The 15,066-nt window shown below is 30.8% G+C and overlaps 1 protein-coding gene across 3 annotated transcripts in view; it reads left to right on the top strand.

Annotated features, from left to right (window-relative positions):
* The window catches only part of LOC139513890 (serine/threonine-protein kinase Nek10-like), a 31,773-nt gene extending 18,720 nt beyond the window's left edge, over nt 1-13,053 (top strand). For all 3 annotated transcript variants that reach the window (XM_071302830.1, XM_071302829.1, XM_071302831.1), the window contains 13 exons: nt 1,237-1,596; nt 2,672-2,845; nt 3,336-3,477; nt 3,802-3,923; nt 4,466-4,568; nt 5,138-5,216; nt 7,503-7,632; nt 8,092-8,162; nt 8,371-8,520; nt 9,092-9,309; nt 9,913-10,544; nt 11,234-11,366; nt 12,046-13,053. In XM_071302830.1, the coding sequence (XP_071158931.1) occupies nt 1,237-1,596; nt 2,672-2,845; nt 3,336-3,477; nt 3,802-3,923; nt 4,466-4,568; nt 5,138-5,216; nt 7,503-7,632; nt 8,092-8,162; nt 8,371-8,520; nt 9,092-9,309; nt 9,913-10,544; nt 11,234-11,366; nt 12,046-12,236 (2,505 nt within the window). In that variant the 3' untranslated portion in view covers nt 12,237-13,053. The remainder of the gene's footprint in view (nt 1-1,236; nt 1,597-2,671; nt 2,846-3,335; nt 3,478-3,801; nt 3,924-4,465; nt 4,569-5,137; nt 5,217-7,502; nt 7,633-8,091; nt 8,163-8,370; nt 8,521-9,091; nt 9,310-9,912; nt 10,545-11,233; nt 11,367-12,045) is intronic.
* The last annotated feature ends 2,013 nt before the right edge of the window (nt 13,054-15,066 follow it).

The raw sequence follows: 15,066 nt of genomic DNA, 5'->3' as shown, positions 1-15,066 counted from the left end.
TTCCAAATGATTGAGAGAGAAAGAGACCTCTTTCTGTTATATGCAGAAATCATTTTGAGAGAGATCAGGATCATTTAGTTATGTAAAGAGAAAGAGAGAGAGAGATACACCATTCAGTTATATGCACAAAAAAGAGACAGAGAGCAGCACAAATCATTTAAAAAACATAAAGAAAGTTAACTACCTAAAATGTTGTAATACATTCCTTGCTTTATATATGTTGTGTACAAGATGTAAGTTTGTACAGAGTTTTTGTACAAGTTATAAGTTTTTTGACACATACCTTCTTGCACCAGGTGATACAGGTTTATCTTCTAAAATGTAACAGTTTGATGTTTTAAAATCAAATTTATATATTTCTACCTAACATTTAGTGCCATTCTCCTTGTCCTCAAACTTGAAATGAGGATACCTGAATGGTTTAAATTATAGTTTTATTTTTCTCCTTTTACCATATTCATACCCAATAAAAGACTTCTTATGGTCTTATGATGTTTTTTGTATCAATGCTTAGTATTAGACTGTACCATGCAGTTGTGAAAATATGACAAAAATATACAAAACAAAAGACTGTGTGCTTGCATCATCCATTTGTGTTAAGCCGTTCATAAAACACTGATAACTTGTACAAAAAATCTGTACAAATTATAATTTGTACAACATTACAACTTGTACACAATATACATGCTTTATACAGTTATCGCAACTGCTAGCTATATAAAGTGTGGAGATCTCCACTGCTAGCTATATATAGTTTTGGGAGGTCAGAAGATTTCTCATAACAGAGGATCACACTTTAATTTTCAAATTAGTTTTATAAAAAAGTAGAATCATTTTTAGCTCACCTGGCCCGAAGGGCCAAGTGAGCTTTTCCCATCACTTGGCGTCCGTCATTTTTAAACTTGCAGTGATATAGATGTGTGCTCATCCTCTTGAAGCTTTTTTCTGCAATATATAGGGACATGGCATCTTGGAACATAGGCAATTTAAGGGAAATAAAGAAGAAAATGCAAAAAACTATACTTTTTTCTATAAGATTCTCATTTTATTGTGATGCCATATTATAATATTAGTCTTGAGAACACACCTCAAATTAGAGGAGGGTAATTTGCAGACTTATTTCACATTTGAAACTTTGAATATTTAATTAGGGTATTTCTTTGCAATAATAACATTCATGTACAGTCCTAAGTAACCATGGTAACAGTACGAAATAATAATGCCATTTATTTACAGTCAGAAGAATTGATGGAGATACAGTATTCATTAAAATCTGCCAGTTGTGCCGCGTTAATGGAACTAGTTTTGAATGATGCTAATGGTCAACATATAATACTGGCTAACGGCTTATACTACCTTGGACTACTTATTCTTCCACCGTGTAAACAATGTGTTGGAAAAGAGAGAAAATGGGCCAAAAATCTTCAGAGAAATGCATTCCGAGCCTTGAGATTCACGTTTAGTATGGAGAGAAATAGACGGCTGTTTAAAAGACTTTTCCCTCCAGATTTATTTGATATGTTTATAAGTGTTGGACATTATATAAAAGATCTGTCAGCTTATAAAACACTGGTAGAGAAAATCAACAGTTATAGGGTAAGTTTAACCCCCTTTTTTCAAATTTTATATGTAAACATGCTAATCTTGGTGATATGCACTACATCAAACTCCTGTTGACTGATTTGTAAAAAAAAACATTAATTCAGTAAGATGTTACCCAATATATTTTATTTCGTTTGAAATTGGTGTTTTCCCGTTTGCTATTAGTGGTAATTATTTATAGATGGGAACTAGTATAACTAGTTCTGCAACAGTATGTACTATTTATAGAGTTTGATGTCGGGTGTATAATGCACGAGGAAAGTTTTGGCGGTTTCTACGGGTGGGATTTAATGGTACTATATAAAGTTTGGCATTTAAATGTAATATTATAGAAGGTGCTCGCAGTTGCGTCGAATTGAAGTTGGTCACATTGGTATATTGACAGTTGCTGCTATGTTTATTACATACGTACAGGCGTTGGAGGTATTAACTGAGGAAAAATGCGAATGAGAAACAATGTTATATGTCATGGATTGATATGTCAGTGGTTTGAATCGAAGAAATATGTACAAGAAAGTAAAATAAAATATTGTATCGCAAGAGAAAATGATATGTTACTGCGAGCAACTAATCCTATATCTGTGTTTGTTTTAATTATAGCCTATTGAATTTAGAGATTAAATACTTTAAATTCAGACAAGCAGGGCGAGGGAGAATTTCATTTTCCTTAATTTCTGCCTTTTTAGAAATATATATGAGCTATACAAAACTGGTTTTCTGGGCAGTTTTAAGTTTGCTGAAAACATCAGGAATTTTTCTGGGAAATAAAAATATCAAAGAGATTTTCTGTGAAGTAAACTTGTGATGAATACAATATATGTTTAAAATACTTCTCATTGGACATAGAGAAAACCACTATCAGTTCTAAAATGACAGTTTTGAATTTAGTTTATAAAAAAACTTTATTTTTAACAGAATGCCTTCTGTGTTATTGCATATTACAAGTTATGATTTATCAACCAGACAAATTCTGTTTCAGACTGACATTGTTGACAATATAAAGACAAATATGATGGAAACAAACCATAATAGGACACCAAATCGTTACATTATATACATTCTGTTTCAGGCTGACATTGTTGATGATATAAAAACAAACATAATGGAAACAAACCATAATAGGACACCAAATCGTTACATCGGTGATTATGCAGTGTTTGAACTACTGGGGTCAGGAGCGTTTGGTTCTGTGTTCAAAGTAAAAAAGCAAGTGGCAGGGCAACAGTTCTTAGCTTTGAAAGAGGTAAAACATTTTACTTGATATCCACGTACAAAGAAATTATTTATATCTGGCAGCAGGGCAACAATTTTTAGCTTTAAAAGAGTTAAAATATTATTACTTGATATCCACTATCCACGTACAAAGAAATTATTTATATCTTGCAGCCAGGCAACAATTCTTAGCTTTGGCAGAGGTAAAACATATGTATACACATACAAAGAAATTTTATATCTGGCAAAGGATCTGGTAGCCAGGCAACAATTCTTAGCTTTAAAAGAGTTAAAATATTTCTTGCCAAAATGTACATACACATTTTACTTTACGATGTTTATATCTTTGTATTTGACAATCCATCATTTGGAAAGAACAGTGTAGAAAGAGGCCAATGTGTTGGGTATCGCCTTAAGATATTTTATAACTTTTTCAACTTTATATTATAGATAAACATTGACAATCCATCATTTGACTTAATTTCAACATGTTTTATATCTTTGTTATATGTATATTCTAGATCAATATTGACAATCCATCCTTTGGTAAGAACAGTCTAGAGATAGACCAAAGTGTTGGTGAAATTATGAATGAAATAGCTATCATTAAAGAGCAGATGAAACATCCCAACGTGGTCAGGTTCCTCAAGACCTTTGTTGAGAGTAAGTTATGTAGCCATCTAACTAATATCTGAAGACTACATGATCACACAAAACACATCTATTACTAAACACTCAGTCATCAAAAAGACAAAATGTTACATTTACAGGTCACCAATCAAACAAAAATGTACAGGTAGATAACATCAAAAACCAGTGGCTAACAGGCACCTTGCTTTGAACATGATGAACTATAATTAGCTTTACAAAATATCATTAGACACAGGTCAATCAGCAAAATAGAGAAAATGTAAGAAATGAAAATTGAAAAGAAATAAGATTTGTTGCATAAACTTACAACACTATATTAATTATCTATCTTTTCAGGTCAAAAGTTATACATTGTAATGGAGTTGATCGATGGTGTTCCGTTAGAGGAACACCTCAACAATCTGAAGGATAAGAATGAACAATTTGCTGAAGATAGAATTTGGAAGATACTCATGCAGGTTAGTGTCTTTATAAGAATATTCTCATAAAATCTGTCAATATTAGAATGTATGGTAATAAAACATACCATTGTTACTAAATCATTTAAAGTGTTATAATATGAATGTTTTTTTCTTCATCAAAGTCACAGTGTGAACAAGCTAACATGTATATATCTGCAATTTTTCATAATTTCTTACGTTCTTGTAAACTGTTATAATACAGCTTTTTGGTTTTTAGTTGTTTCAATACACTTTTGTTTTTCAGTGTCAAGAGTTAATAAATGGTTTCCACTACAAAGTTTATCATGCTTCCTGTCCTTTTGCAAACCATAGACCTGAATGAGGGAACTATCAGTATTGAATCACTCTTTAAACTTTGCTGCAGAAAATAAATTTCCCTGAGCATTGACTATCATAAAAAAAATAATAATCATGTAGTCAACACAACTCATTAGATTTTAGAGTTGTGTAAAAAGACAACTGTGAAATTAAGTAGTTAACTGTTCTTGTGCTTCTTTATTCTCAATGATTTAAAATATGTTCTTCTCTTGAACTTTCAGATGGTGCTTGCACTGAGATACCTGCACAAAGAAAAGGGAATTTTACACAGAGATTTGGCTCCAAAAAATATCATGTTAGGAGAAAATGACAAAGTTACAATTAGTAAGTTATTTATAAGAAGTCTGGGCTTACAAAAAGATCCTTTTGGTCATACATTATTTGATTGAAGTTGGAAAGATGAATTATCCTGCACTCTTCTAAATGAATTTCCAACTGGACAAAGGGAAGCAACTCAATTTATGATTTGATCTGAAATGAGAAACTTTAGTATTGGGTTGTTTGAGGCTTGTGAATTTACACTCAATCTGTTAGATGGATATAAAATACCACTACATTTAAGGCAGTAGCTAGGTTTTATGCTGATTATTGAATTTTTCTTGTTACAATATTCATTACGATAAAAAAAGTTATAACACTTATTAAGTCTTATTCTGTAATTATTTATTTTTTCTACGTGAACACTTTTTTGTATGAGTGTGAAATTGAGTTTATACAGAAATTTTATATCTATCTATGTTAGACTGTTTATACATATTATTTGTATTCCATCTATCTAAGTGAGATAGGATATAGGATTGACTGTAAAGAAACATTATGACAGAAAACTATTTTATGTATTTTACAATTCTACTTGCAACATGACCATGGAAATCCTACATTGTGTATTTCAGCTGACTTTGGATTGGCCAAACAGAAGAGAAGTGATTGTAGTAAAATGACTTCAGTAGTGGGAACTATTGTTTATTGGTGGTAAGTAGAAGTTAAATAGGAAAGGAATAATGGTAATAAATGGGATTTATCCAATGATTTAATTTGTTTTGGCAATAAGTAGAGACAATTTATTGATGTTATATGGTGCATGTAATATATAGTAACTACAATCATGAAAATATGCTGGATAGCACCTCTGGAAAGTTTACAACTGTATGTGTGTATTATTTCAAATAGGTTATAGACGTGCATTATTTCAAATATGTATTTAATCACAGTTTTGATTTTTCAAACTAAACCATTGTCTCGCCAGCAATTTCCAAAAATCACTTTTTATGCCCCATTTATGGGCATTATGTTTTCTGGTCTGTGCATCCGTTCATTCGTCTGTCCGTCTGTTCCATTCAGGTTACAGTTTTTGTCAGGGTAGTTTTGATGAAGTTGAAGTCCAATAAACTTGAAATTTAGTACACATGTTTCCTATGATATAATCTTTCTAATGCAAAATTAGATTTTTACTCCATTTTCACGGTCCACTGAACATAGAAAATGATAGTGCGGATTGGGCATCTGTGTACTATCATAACTATGGACACATTCTTATTTTATATATCTATACTTCTAAATCTAAAGACCGATTTTTACGTTCACCTGATAAACGTATAACCGAAGAAAGCTACAAGTCAAACTTATATATAAGGGTATATATATACTTGATAGGGTATACTGAAAATTTTACCCCTTTACATCTAGAATGGTAAAAGTGACGCCAACAACATTCAAACTTGACTTGTGTTTTGTGGTTATAAGCATTGCGTATAAGTTTCATAAAATTTGGTTCAGGCAAACTAAAGTAAGAGAACAGAAATCAATTTTGGTATGTATGGACGTACGTACAAGTAAATAAGGGACATACATACTTACAGAAAAAACAAGGATAAAACTCAATATGGTGGGGGCATAACAATAGTAGTATGACCTCGGGAATAAAAAGTTTATATAAACTAGATTCATACAATGTTGATCTGAGGTGCTTATAACCATGTAACACATTTAAGTTTCTGCTGTGTAATTTACCATTGAGGCAATGACATTTGAGATTTTTGTTTTAAGCCATTTATATGATATACTAGTAATCATTGCCTCTGTGTTATGACGACACATTGTTAATTATAGGTCAATCTTAAAGAATCATACTGCCCAAGGAATAACGTGTGAGGATAAAAAGTTCCGGATCCGCCACTGCATTGTTAAGCACTAAGAAAGTCATTTTGCTGGTACATGGACAAATATTATTAAATTTTAACAATTTCTACAGCACTTGTCTTTAGTTTGATCTCGGTCTTGATACACTGAACTATAATATTCTAAGAAGTAGATGATGACTCGGTTGCTTTTAAATCATACGGATGCTATGATACTATATATATCTAATTGCCATTAAGACAATGTTTTTCTGTTGTCAGCTTGATCCACTTGAGCTTACTGAACGAATGAAGCTCCTTTTATCCACATTGGAATGTGAAACAGCTAGTATTTAAATAACGGAATTAAAAGTTTTTGAATGATTTTTGGCATCAAAATATTCAGATTGATGTCAGTTTGACAAAAACAATGCACTTTTCTATTAAAGCCGGTATTTACCTTTACTCATCCTTGGCGTGAGACATTAGCCATATAATTATCGATTATTTTATATTCTATCACCTGTGTATTGTTAAAATAAATCAAACCATTATCACTTGTCAATTATCCGACAAATTGGTCAAATATCAACTTGTTCTCGCATACCGGACTCTTTCGATACACTCGGGCTTTTACTTATTCAATAACAAACAGTTGTAAATATCGTACATAGTAAAAAATAGTGCGATGAAATGTTCATTCATGAAATATTCATGAATGAAACGCTGTCTCGCGTAGATTTCTTTTGATTTTCTCTTCAGCCAATGGCCGATCCGCAAAGTAGTGTTTGTGATACTTATTTTCAAAATGAAGTTAAATTCATCTGAATTGTCGGTGAACATTCATTACCTTTTTATTCAAGCTGTAATCTTTTCAAAAGAGTAGCAACTCAAAATATCCAAGAATCAGAATTCGAACACTAGTACTACATTATCTTGGAGCAGAACATTGCAATAGTCTGTCTCACCGGAAGTTGAGGCCGACGCCTAAGGAAAGTAGCTATAGCAAGCTATAGCAAACTTTCCAAAAAAAAAAGAAAAAAGAAAAAGTAATCTGTATTGAATTTCAGGAAGGGTCTTTTTTCTTCTATGTTTTCACATGAAGTATTCATTCAATGTAAAGTGTATATTTTTTTTTCAGCCCAGAAATAGTGCAGAACCAACCTTATGGAGAGAAAGCTGATGTTTGGGCTTTAGGATGTATTCTGTATCAGATGTGTATGTTAAAGCCTCCATTCTATAGTGATAACATGTTGTCATTAGTTACTAAGGTTAGTTTACATGTTTTCATGGTTACCAAGATGTTTTTAGTGTTTCATATGCTATGGCCAGTCACCATTACATGTCACTTAGTAAATGTATATGTTAAGCCTAAGGAAGAGGGTTTTGAAATATATTTATAATATTTAAGTGATAGAATTTTGATGGTACATTTCTACATGAATGTTACTTTTTTTACATTACTAAAATGAATTTTTTCCCTTGTTTTCATTTTCAATTAATGTTTAAGTATATATTAATTATCTATAAAATTGAAATGAGGAATGTTTCAAAGAGACAACAATGTGACCAAAAGCAGAAAACAGCCAAAGGCCACCAATGAGTCTTCAATGCAGTGAGAAAATCCAGCTTCAGCTGGCCCTTTAACATATATATTGTAGTAGTTTTCAAATTATATAATTTTAATTGATAAAGGGATATTAAGAAATTACTATATTTATTATTTACAGATATGTTCAGCATCTTATGACCCAATTCCCTCAGGAACTTATACAGATAGGCTAATTAATGTGGCTAAAACGTAAGTTGTACATATTCACATTGATTACGGGTAATTTACTGGATATGATATCTTCTGATGTATCACTTTTTCAATGACTACTGCAAGATTTCTCAATCTAATATAAAAATTTAAATAAAAAAGATTGGGGGGATTCTAAATTTTATTGAAAATATTTCACATGAAAAAGTTGTTATGATTATATGTATCAATTTAACTCTTGTTTTAGTTGTATTTGTGAGTCCCCAGAGAAACGTCCAGATATTGTTGAAGTAGCTAGCACTATGGCTGATAAACTGATGGTACATATAGATAGCATGGCCACACAACAATCCACTATGGAGAAAAAGTTAGAAAAAGAGAGGCACAAAGCTCAAAGGTACAGTCAAATAAAACATAATTATAAAACATGTTTTAGAGTTGACATGGAGACAAAATAAAGAAAGACAATAAGTAGTCAAGTGTTAGTTGTATTATTGTGTTTGTTAACAGCAGAAAATCAGGTCACCATGTAGTTGATTAATTTAGATTTCCGATATAAAAAAGGAACAAATAAAATTTTATATTTGTTTGATAGGCCATGATAAAAGTATTGGTGCTCTGGATCCCTGTTATTGTCAAAGTGTTAAAAAGAAATTTAAAAATTGAAGATTGGTACAATATACAATATTCCCAATATACCTTTTATCTAAACCATCTCAGTGGCTCAGTTTTAGTTTAATGTGAACTGATTCGTAAAAATTTTGACTCAGTGTGTTAGTTAAGTGCAAAACACATTTTACATTCATGTTTTCAACACGAAAATGCATTTGATTTGCCACTGAACAGTATAAGCAGTCAATCTGTTCTTTTTTCGAACAGCATAAAAAACAAGAATATTTTAGTATTCAAGACCTTATGGAATTTGGAAAAAATAATTTCAAATCATTTTTGATTTTCTCTCTTTTTAGGCATTATTTTGAAGCTAACCAGAATATGCAGAACTATCACAGATTATTTGTTTTGTCACAAGAACGTTACCACCGTCTGGCCAACTTAGCAGGAAGTGGTGGAGCCTCAGACTTAAAAGATGCTGAAATATTAGATCCAGCTTTTGTTGATATTGAATTACTGAGGAATTCTGGATGTAACTCACAACTTAATCAAGATCTTGATGATAATGAAAGAGGTATGAAAGTTAGACGTATAGGTATAGTCAATAGTAATTCTATATTGGGTCTTCTCCTTTGATTGAAAAAGGATGTTTGGTACGTCTCAATAAGGCAGCAAATTAACTACACAAATAACCAAAAGACAACTACAATATTGAACTCCTTGGTGACGTCTTGAGTGCAGGCTGTACAGTGTTCAATCTCTGGTTTGTTAAACCATTTTAAGATTGATATTTGCAGCACATAATGCTAATAGCAGATAGAACAGAGAATGGTGTGTAGTCAGAATAATGGGTCGGATGACAAGTATTTTTGGAAATCTTGTGAAACAGCATGATAAAATAGATATAAGAAGTTGTGGTTTGAGTGCCAATGAGACATTTCTCCTTCCAAGTCACAATATGTTAAAGTTGATTCAGTGATTTGGTCTAGCACAAAGCAGAATTCATATTCATATCACATTAAAATGTACTCTTCATGATATTCATTAAGTATTTTTCACTGGATGTTAAATATTAATCAATCCATCCATGTCGGATGTTGATTGATTTAATCTTTTTGAAATGTTTCTCTCTTATTAGAGCATGTTTATAATTTTACTAATAACTTGGGTATTTTAGTTTCAGGCTGGACAAGTGATGATGATGACAGTTATAACAGTAGTGAAAATGACAGTCGAGAAAATAGTGCTGGTAGTCAGCGATCCCTTGATCGCTCAAGTCTATATGTCACTCACCAACTTCCTAAACCACCAAGATCTCCTAAAGTATTTCATGGAGGGAAATTAAAGAAATCCAAATCTTCAATAACACCTTTGAACTTAGATATTCCGTGGAAAAGTAGTCGTGATTCAGGACTTAGTTCTGGTGACCCATCACCTAATAACAGTACAACCACAAGCACAACTGTTTCTCTTGATCCTCTGGTCAATGGTCATCTTCAGGGATTATCACTTAAAAAGTACCATCGCTCAAACAGTAGTCCAACAGTCAATGTTGTACGTTCTAGTAAGAAAAAAGTTAAACGTCCAAACAGTGCTAATACTCCAACATTGACCATTTCACAGAGACGTGTTCGACAAATAAGTGACCCAATACTACAGATGTTGCATCAGCTTCATAAGATACTATATATAACTCAGTTACCCCCTACATTGAGACCCCACACGAAGAGGAGAATGATTGAACGATTTAAGAGAGCATTGTTTGCCTCTCATAGTACAACCTTTAATTTGAAAAGTGAATTAAAAAAGGTAAGATGCTTCTTAAATTTAATTTTAGTTTTTATATTTTTTTTTTTAAACTTGATAAATATTTAAGACAGTTTAAATGGTAATGAACAATACAAACTAGAATAAAATTACATAATAAGTTTTAGATTAAGAGACAACTTGAAAGAAATTCACTCTGATATGAACGCACAAAACAGATTCTGTATGAACTCTGGAAGCAGTTCTTTCTTTTAGTTTTGAAAAATTATTGGCTTTCTTATTATCAGTAAATCTCTTATCACTAAAATATGCATGATCATTGTGCAGGCCTACAAAACTAGCTGATATAAGTTTGATCATTGTGCAGGCCTACAAAACTAGCTGCTATAAGTTTGATCATTGTGCAGTAAGCTGATTTAAATATTGCATAAGTGGTACTAAAGTTCTATTTATATAGTTAGTTATTTAGAGTTGATATAATAGAATAGACCTAAGGACCATACTCTGAATTGTTGTATAACAACAATGAAACTAATAACTCAAAAAATCTATTTGATCTAAATTTGATCAAGTGGGGCAAGCAGAATACCATCATATTAGGACAGAATCTTGTTTCAAGCCATTGTACGGAACATTTTGAAGTAAATACATAAATGCATTTTACATGAAAAGATATATAATCAGAAGACTTCAGGAAAATATTTGTTATATGATTTTATTTGATGTTTTAGTTGATGTGTGGCTCAAGGGAGGTAATTGATTTAAACTTAGGGCCAGTAGACAGTGGAAGTCGTTCTAGTTCTACCAGTTCACAGGACAAAGAAAATATGTCTGATGGAGAAACAAGAGGAATAGATAGATTAGGTTTGTATATTACCAATATCCTTTAAACAAAGGGAAATAATATAACATTCATAGATATAAGAAGATGTGGTATGAATGCCAATGAGACAACTTTCCATCCAAGTCACTATTTGTAAAAGTACACCATTATAAGTCAAGGTACTGTCTTCAACAAGGACCATTGGCTCACACTGAACAGCTTTAAAGGGCCGCAAAAATTTAATAGTGTAAAACCATTCAAACAGGAAAATCAACAGTGTAATCTATAAAAAAAAAACTAGAATTGAGAAAAATTTATGAACCACATCTACAAACGACAACCACTTAACATCCGACAGGTGCAAAGAAATGCAGCAAGATTAAACGTTTTAATAGGTAACAACCTTCACCCTTACCCAAAACAATAGTATCACAACATAGAAAGACATTGATTGATTTTATTTCACATATAATTTTCATATTTTAAATTGATGACTTTGAAATATTTCAGTTACTCCCCTTACAACTTTATAATTAAACTCTTCAAACCTTTCTTAAAAAAAATAGTTAACCCTAAGATAAAATAAGATATATATCTATCATCTAATTAAACTTCATGGCATTATGACCAATTTTAGTGCCATAAAACAGACTCAACACTTTCTGTAAAAGAGAATGAAGACAATGAATACTTAATTAATAATATGTTTATATATTTTAGAAACAAATCAGTGTGATCCTGACAACAGAGACGGTGGTGTCACCTATGAACAGATGCAATATATGATTGAAAGTGTACTGAAGCAGTGTGGATATTATAATGTCTCTCCAAGTACAAGGGAAAGAACTCCTCCACTTGGACCAATCAGAACAGAAATTACCAACAGTAGACATTTTGAAACACCTAGGTAGCAGTTATTATTGGCGTTACCATAGAAACAGTATTACATAGTGAGAAAAGCATTAGATTTTCTGTGTGAATGAGTTTGATTGATGAGAGAGAAAAGTAATTTATTCTTGGTCAAGAAATTGTGCAATGACTTATGTCCGTCCATTCAGTTATGATTCCATCCAGAGTAATATATATGTCTCCCGTCCATTTGTTTTACATGGCAACAGTCATTCCATTTTATTTTTACATTCCATTATTATATGCATATTTATATTTAATCATACATAAGTCATTCTGTCTCATTTTAACTTTACATATTAATGATATATTGCTTTATTTAGCTTAAAACATTCTTTTACAACAAATAATTTGTCACCCAGTGAAACATTTGCCAATATTTAAGTAAATGATATTTATTTTGTTTAAAATGAGAAATTTTACTTTTATGACCTTATGGCTCATTTGAGGGTAATATATTTATTGATGACTATTTCTATAAATTTTAGGAGTTGAATAATTTGGTTTCTCCTTGAATATATTGATTTTCCTGGGAACTGTTTTTAGCATCTTGTCACTGATAATTCATAATTTTTATGTTTGAGAAAAATTGTTTCAGTACATTAATAGCATTAAATTCCTGAATAATTTTAGGAATGAAATATAAAGAAATGAGCATCTTTTAAATTGTGAATTATATTAATATGGATTTATTCAATTATGAGAGCTTTACCTTTAATGATGCATGTTAAATTATGCCTAAAAATGATCAAATGTTTTAATCTTCTTGAAGATTAATATTGAACTGATCAAATATTAACAAAGAAATTGAGTATGTTTTTAAATGCGCTATAAAAGGGATTTTAGTGTTATATATTTTGTCATGTGACCAGTGAAGTTATATTTATTTGTAAATACAAAGTAATTTAAATTAATTTAAAGTAATTAATTGTTATTAGATTAAATTATTTATTGATTGTTTTAATTGAAGATAGATATATTATAGTAATTATTTATAGTAGATTTCTGTTAAACAGGAGTATTTATCGTACCGGTATATCATTCTTCCGTCTTAGTATTGTGATAATGTCTTTAGTATGACAAAAGTGCTTTCTTGTGTTGATAACATATACCTCTCCATTATACATATATATATATAGGTATGGCCATCTTTAATTCCTCATGTAATATATTTTGATTTGTAAATCATTTAATTTGAATTTTAAGAACATCCTTATTTCTATTTGTATTTCAAAAAGAGACATAAATAGTTTTTTTTTCCATTATCTATACTTTCTTTGAACAACTTCGGTATTTTTGTTTGTCCTTTAAAAGCCTGATTTACATTATGGTAATGACATAAATAAACTTACAACACTAAAGTAACCTGATTAATGAGTATTTGTCATTTATATAGTTTTCACTTATTATAAAGGAAGTAAAACATTTCCCCAGTGTGAGTAGCTTTACCTGCAGTGTTGGACAATGAACTGTCCCATTGAAAGGATACTGAAGAGATCATTTGTTTCTTCATGTAAATAAATCAATGAGTGATGGATATCTCTCAGGAGAAATAAAAAGGTCCCCATTAATAAACTCAACAGAGAACAATATTTATTGTATTCTTTAAGTTATAAAGTTCATTGTCCAAAAATTTAAATCGTCCATAACAAAAATTCACCCATTGTTGTACTCCATGTTATGTGTTCTTCTTGCCATATCTCTTCATTTTATTCTATTTTAATGATCTTTTTGTTATCCATGAAAAAAAAACCACATTTTTGGACAGAGATGCTACATCTTCTTCAAATGTAATTATGATGTTATGTAATACACCTTTTATTCATCATTATATGCTGTACATGTTCAATAGGAGATGTTGTATGAATAAACAAACAAAGGTTATTACTTTTAGGGTTTAGGAACTACAGTTTTATCATTACAGAACAGATTTATGATCAAGGTGTTTTATGTCAAACATTTGTATGTGACTTGTAATACTTTCTACTTTCATTTATATGTATGTGATTGTGTACACACAGTTGTTTTTACATGCAGTTTGTTTTTGTTTTCATCAATAACATATTATATCATAATTCATTATCGATTATCATTTCACAATCATTATTGCCATTGTTGCCATGGTGATCATATGAAATCACATTAAATCAAGTACATATATATTCATCCTTAGTTTTAAATTTTTTTTTAAAGTTTTGTTTCATTGCTATGGAGATCATATTAAGTCAGTGTTCAGTTACCAGAAATCCGTCCTTAATTTATCTTATATTTTTTTTTATCTTGCACTATTTTTATTTGATTGAATCATAACTTTTTTTTTTTTTTTTTATTATGTCAGAATTCCCTCCATTTTTGTGTCATGTCAGAATTCCCTCCATTTTTGTGTCATGTCAGATTTCCCCCATTTTTTTGTGTCATGTCAGAATTCCATCCATTTTTTGTGTCATGTCAGAACTCCATCAGGTTTTTTTTATGTCATATTATATATTGATCTGATTTAAATTTTCCCATGAATTTTTTTTTTGTTCACCTGCTCACCTGACTTCTGTATAAGTTATGAAAACATTCCCTGTGTTACAGTCAGCTTATCTTTGTTGGGATAATACATGATATAATTTATTATTGAATAGAGAACATAATATGTCAGAATTGTTACATATGAAATAATATGTCAGAATCAGGAAAGATGACATAATACGTCAGAATCAGGAAAGATGACAATACATGTCATAATCATAAGAGATGACATAATCATGATAGAAGACATAATATGTTATAATCTTGATAGGCAACATAATGTTAAAATACTTATATGCATGAGATCATAGTCAG

This window comes from Mytilus edulis, chromosome 2 (assembly GCF_963676685.1).
Source record: "Mytilus edulis chromosome 2, xbMytEdul2.2, whole genome shotgun sequence".
Classification (NCBI taxonomy): domain Eukaryota; kingdom Metazoa; phylum Mollusca; class Bivalvia; order Mytilida; family Mytilidae; genus Mytilus; species Mytilus edulis.
The sequence above is the reverse complement of the archived record's forward strand: the minus strand, read 5'-3'. Positions and strand labels throughout refer to the sequence as shown.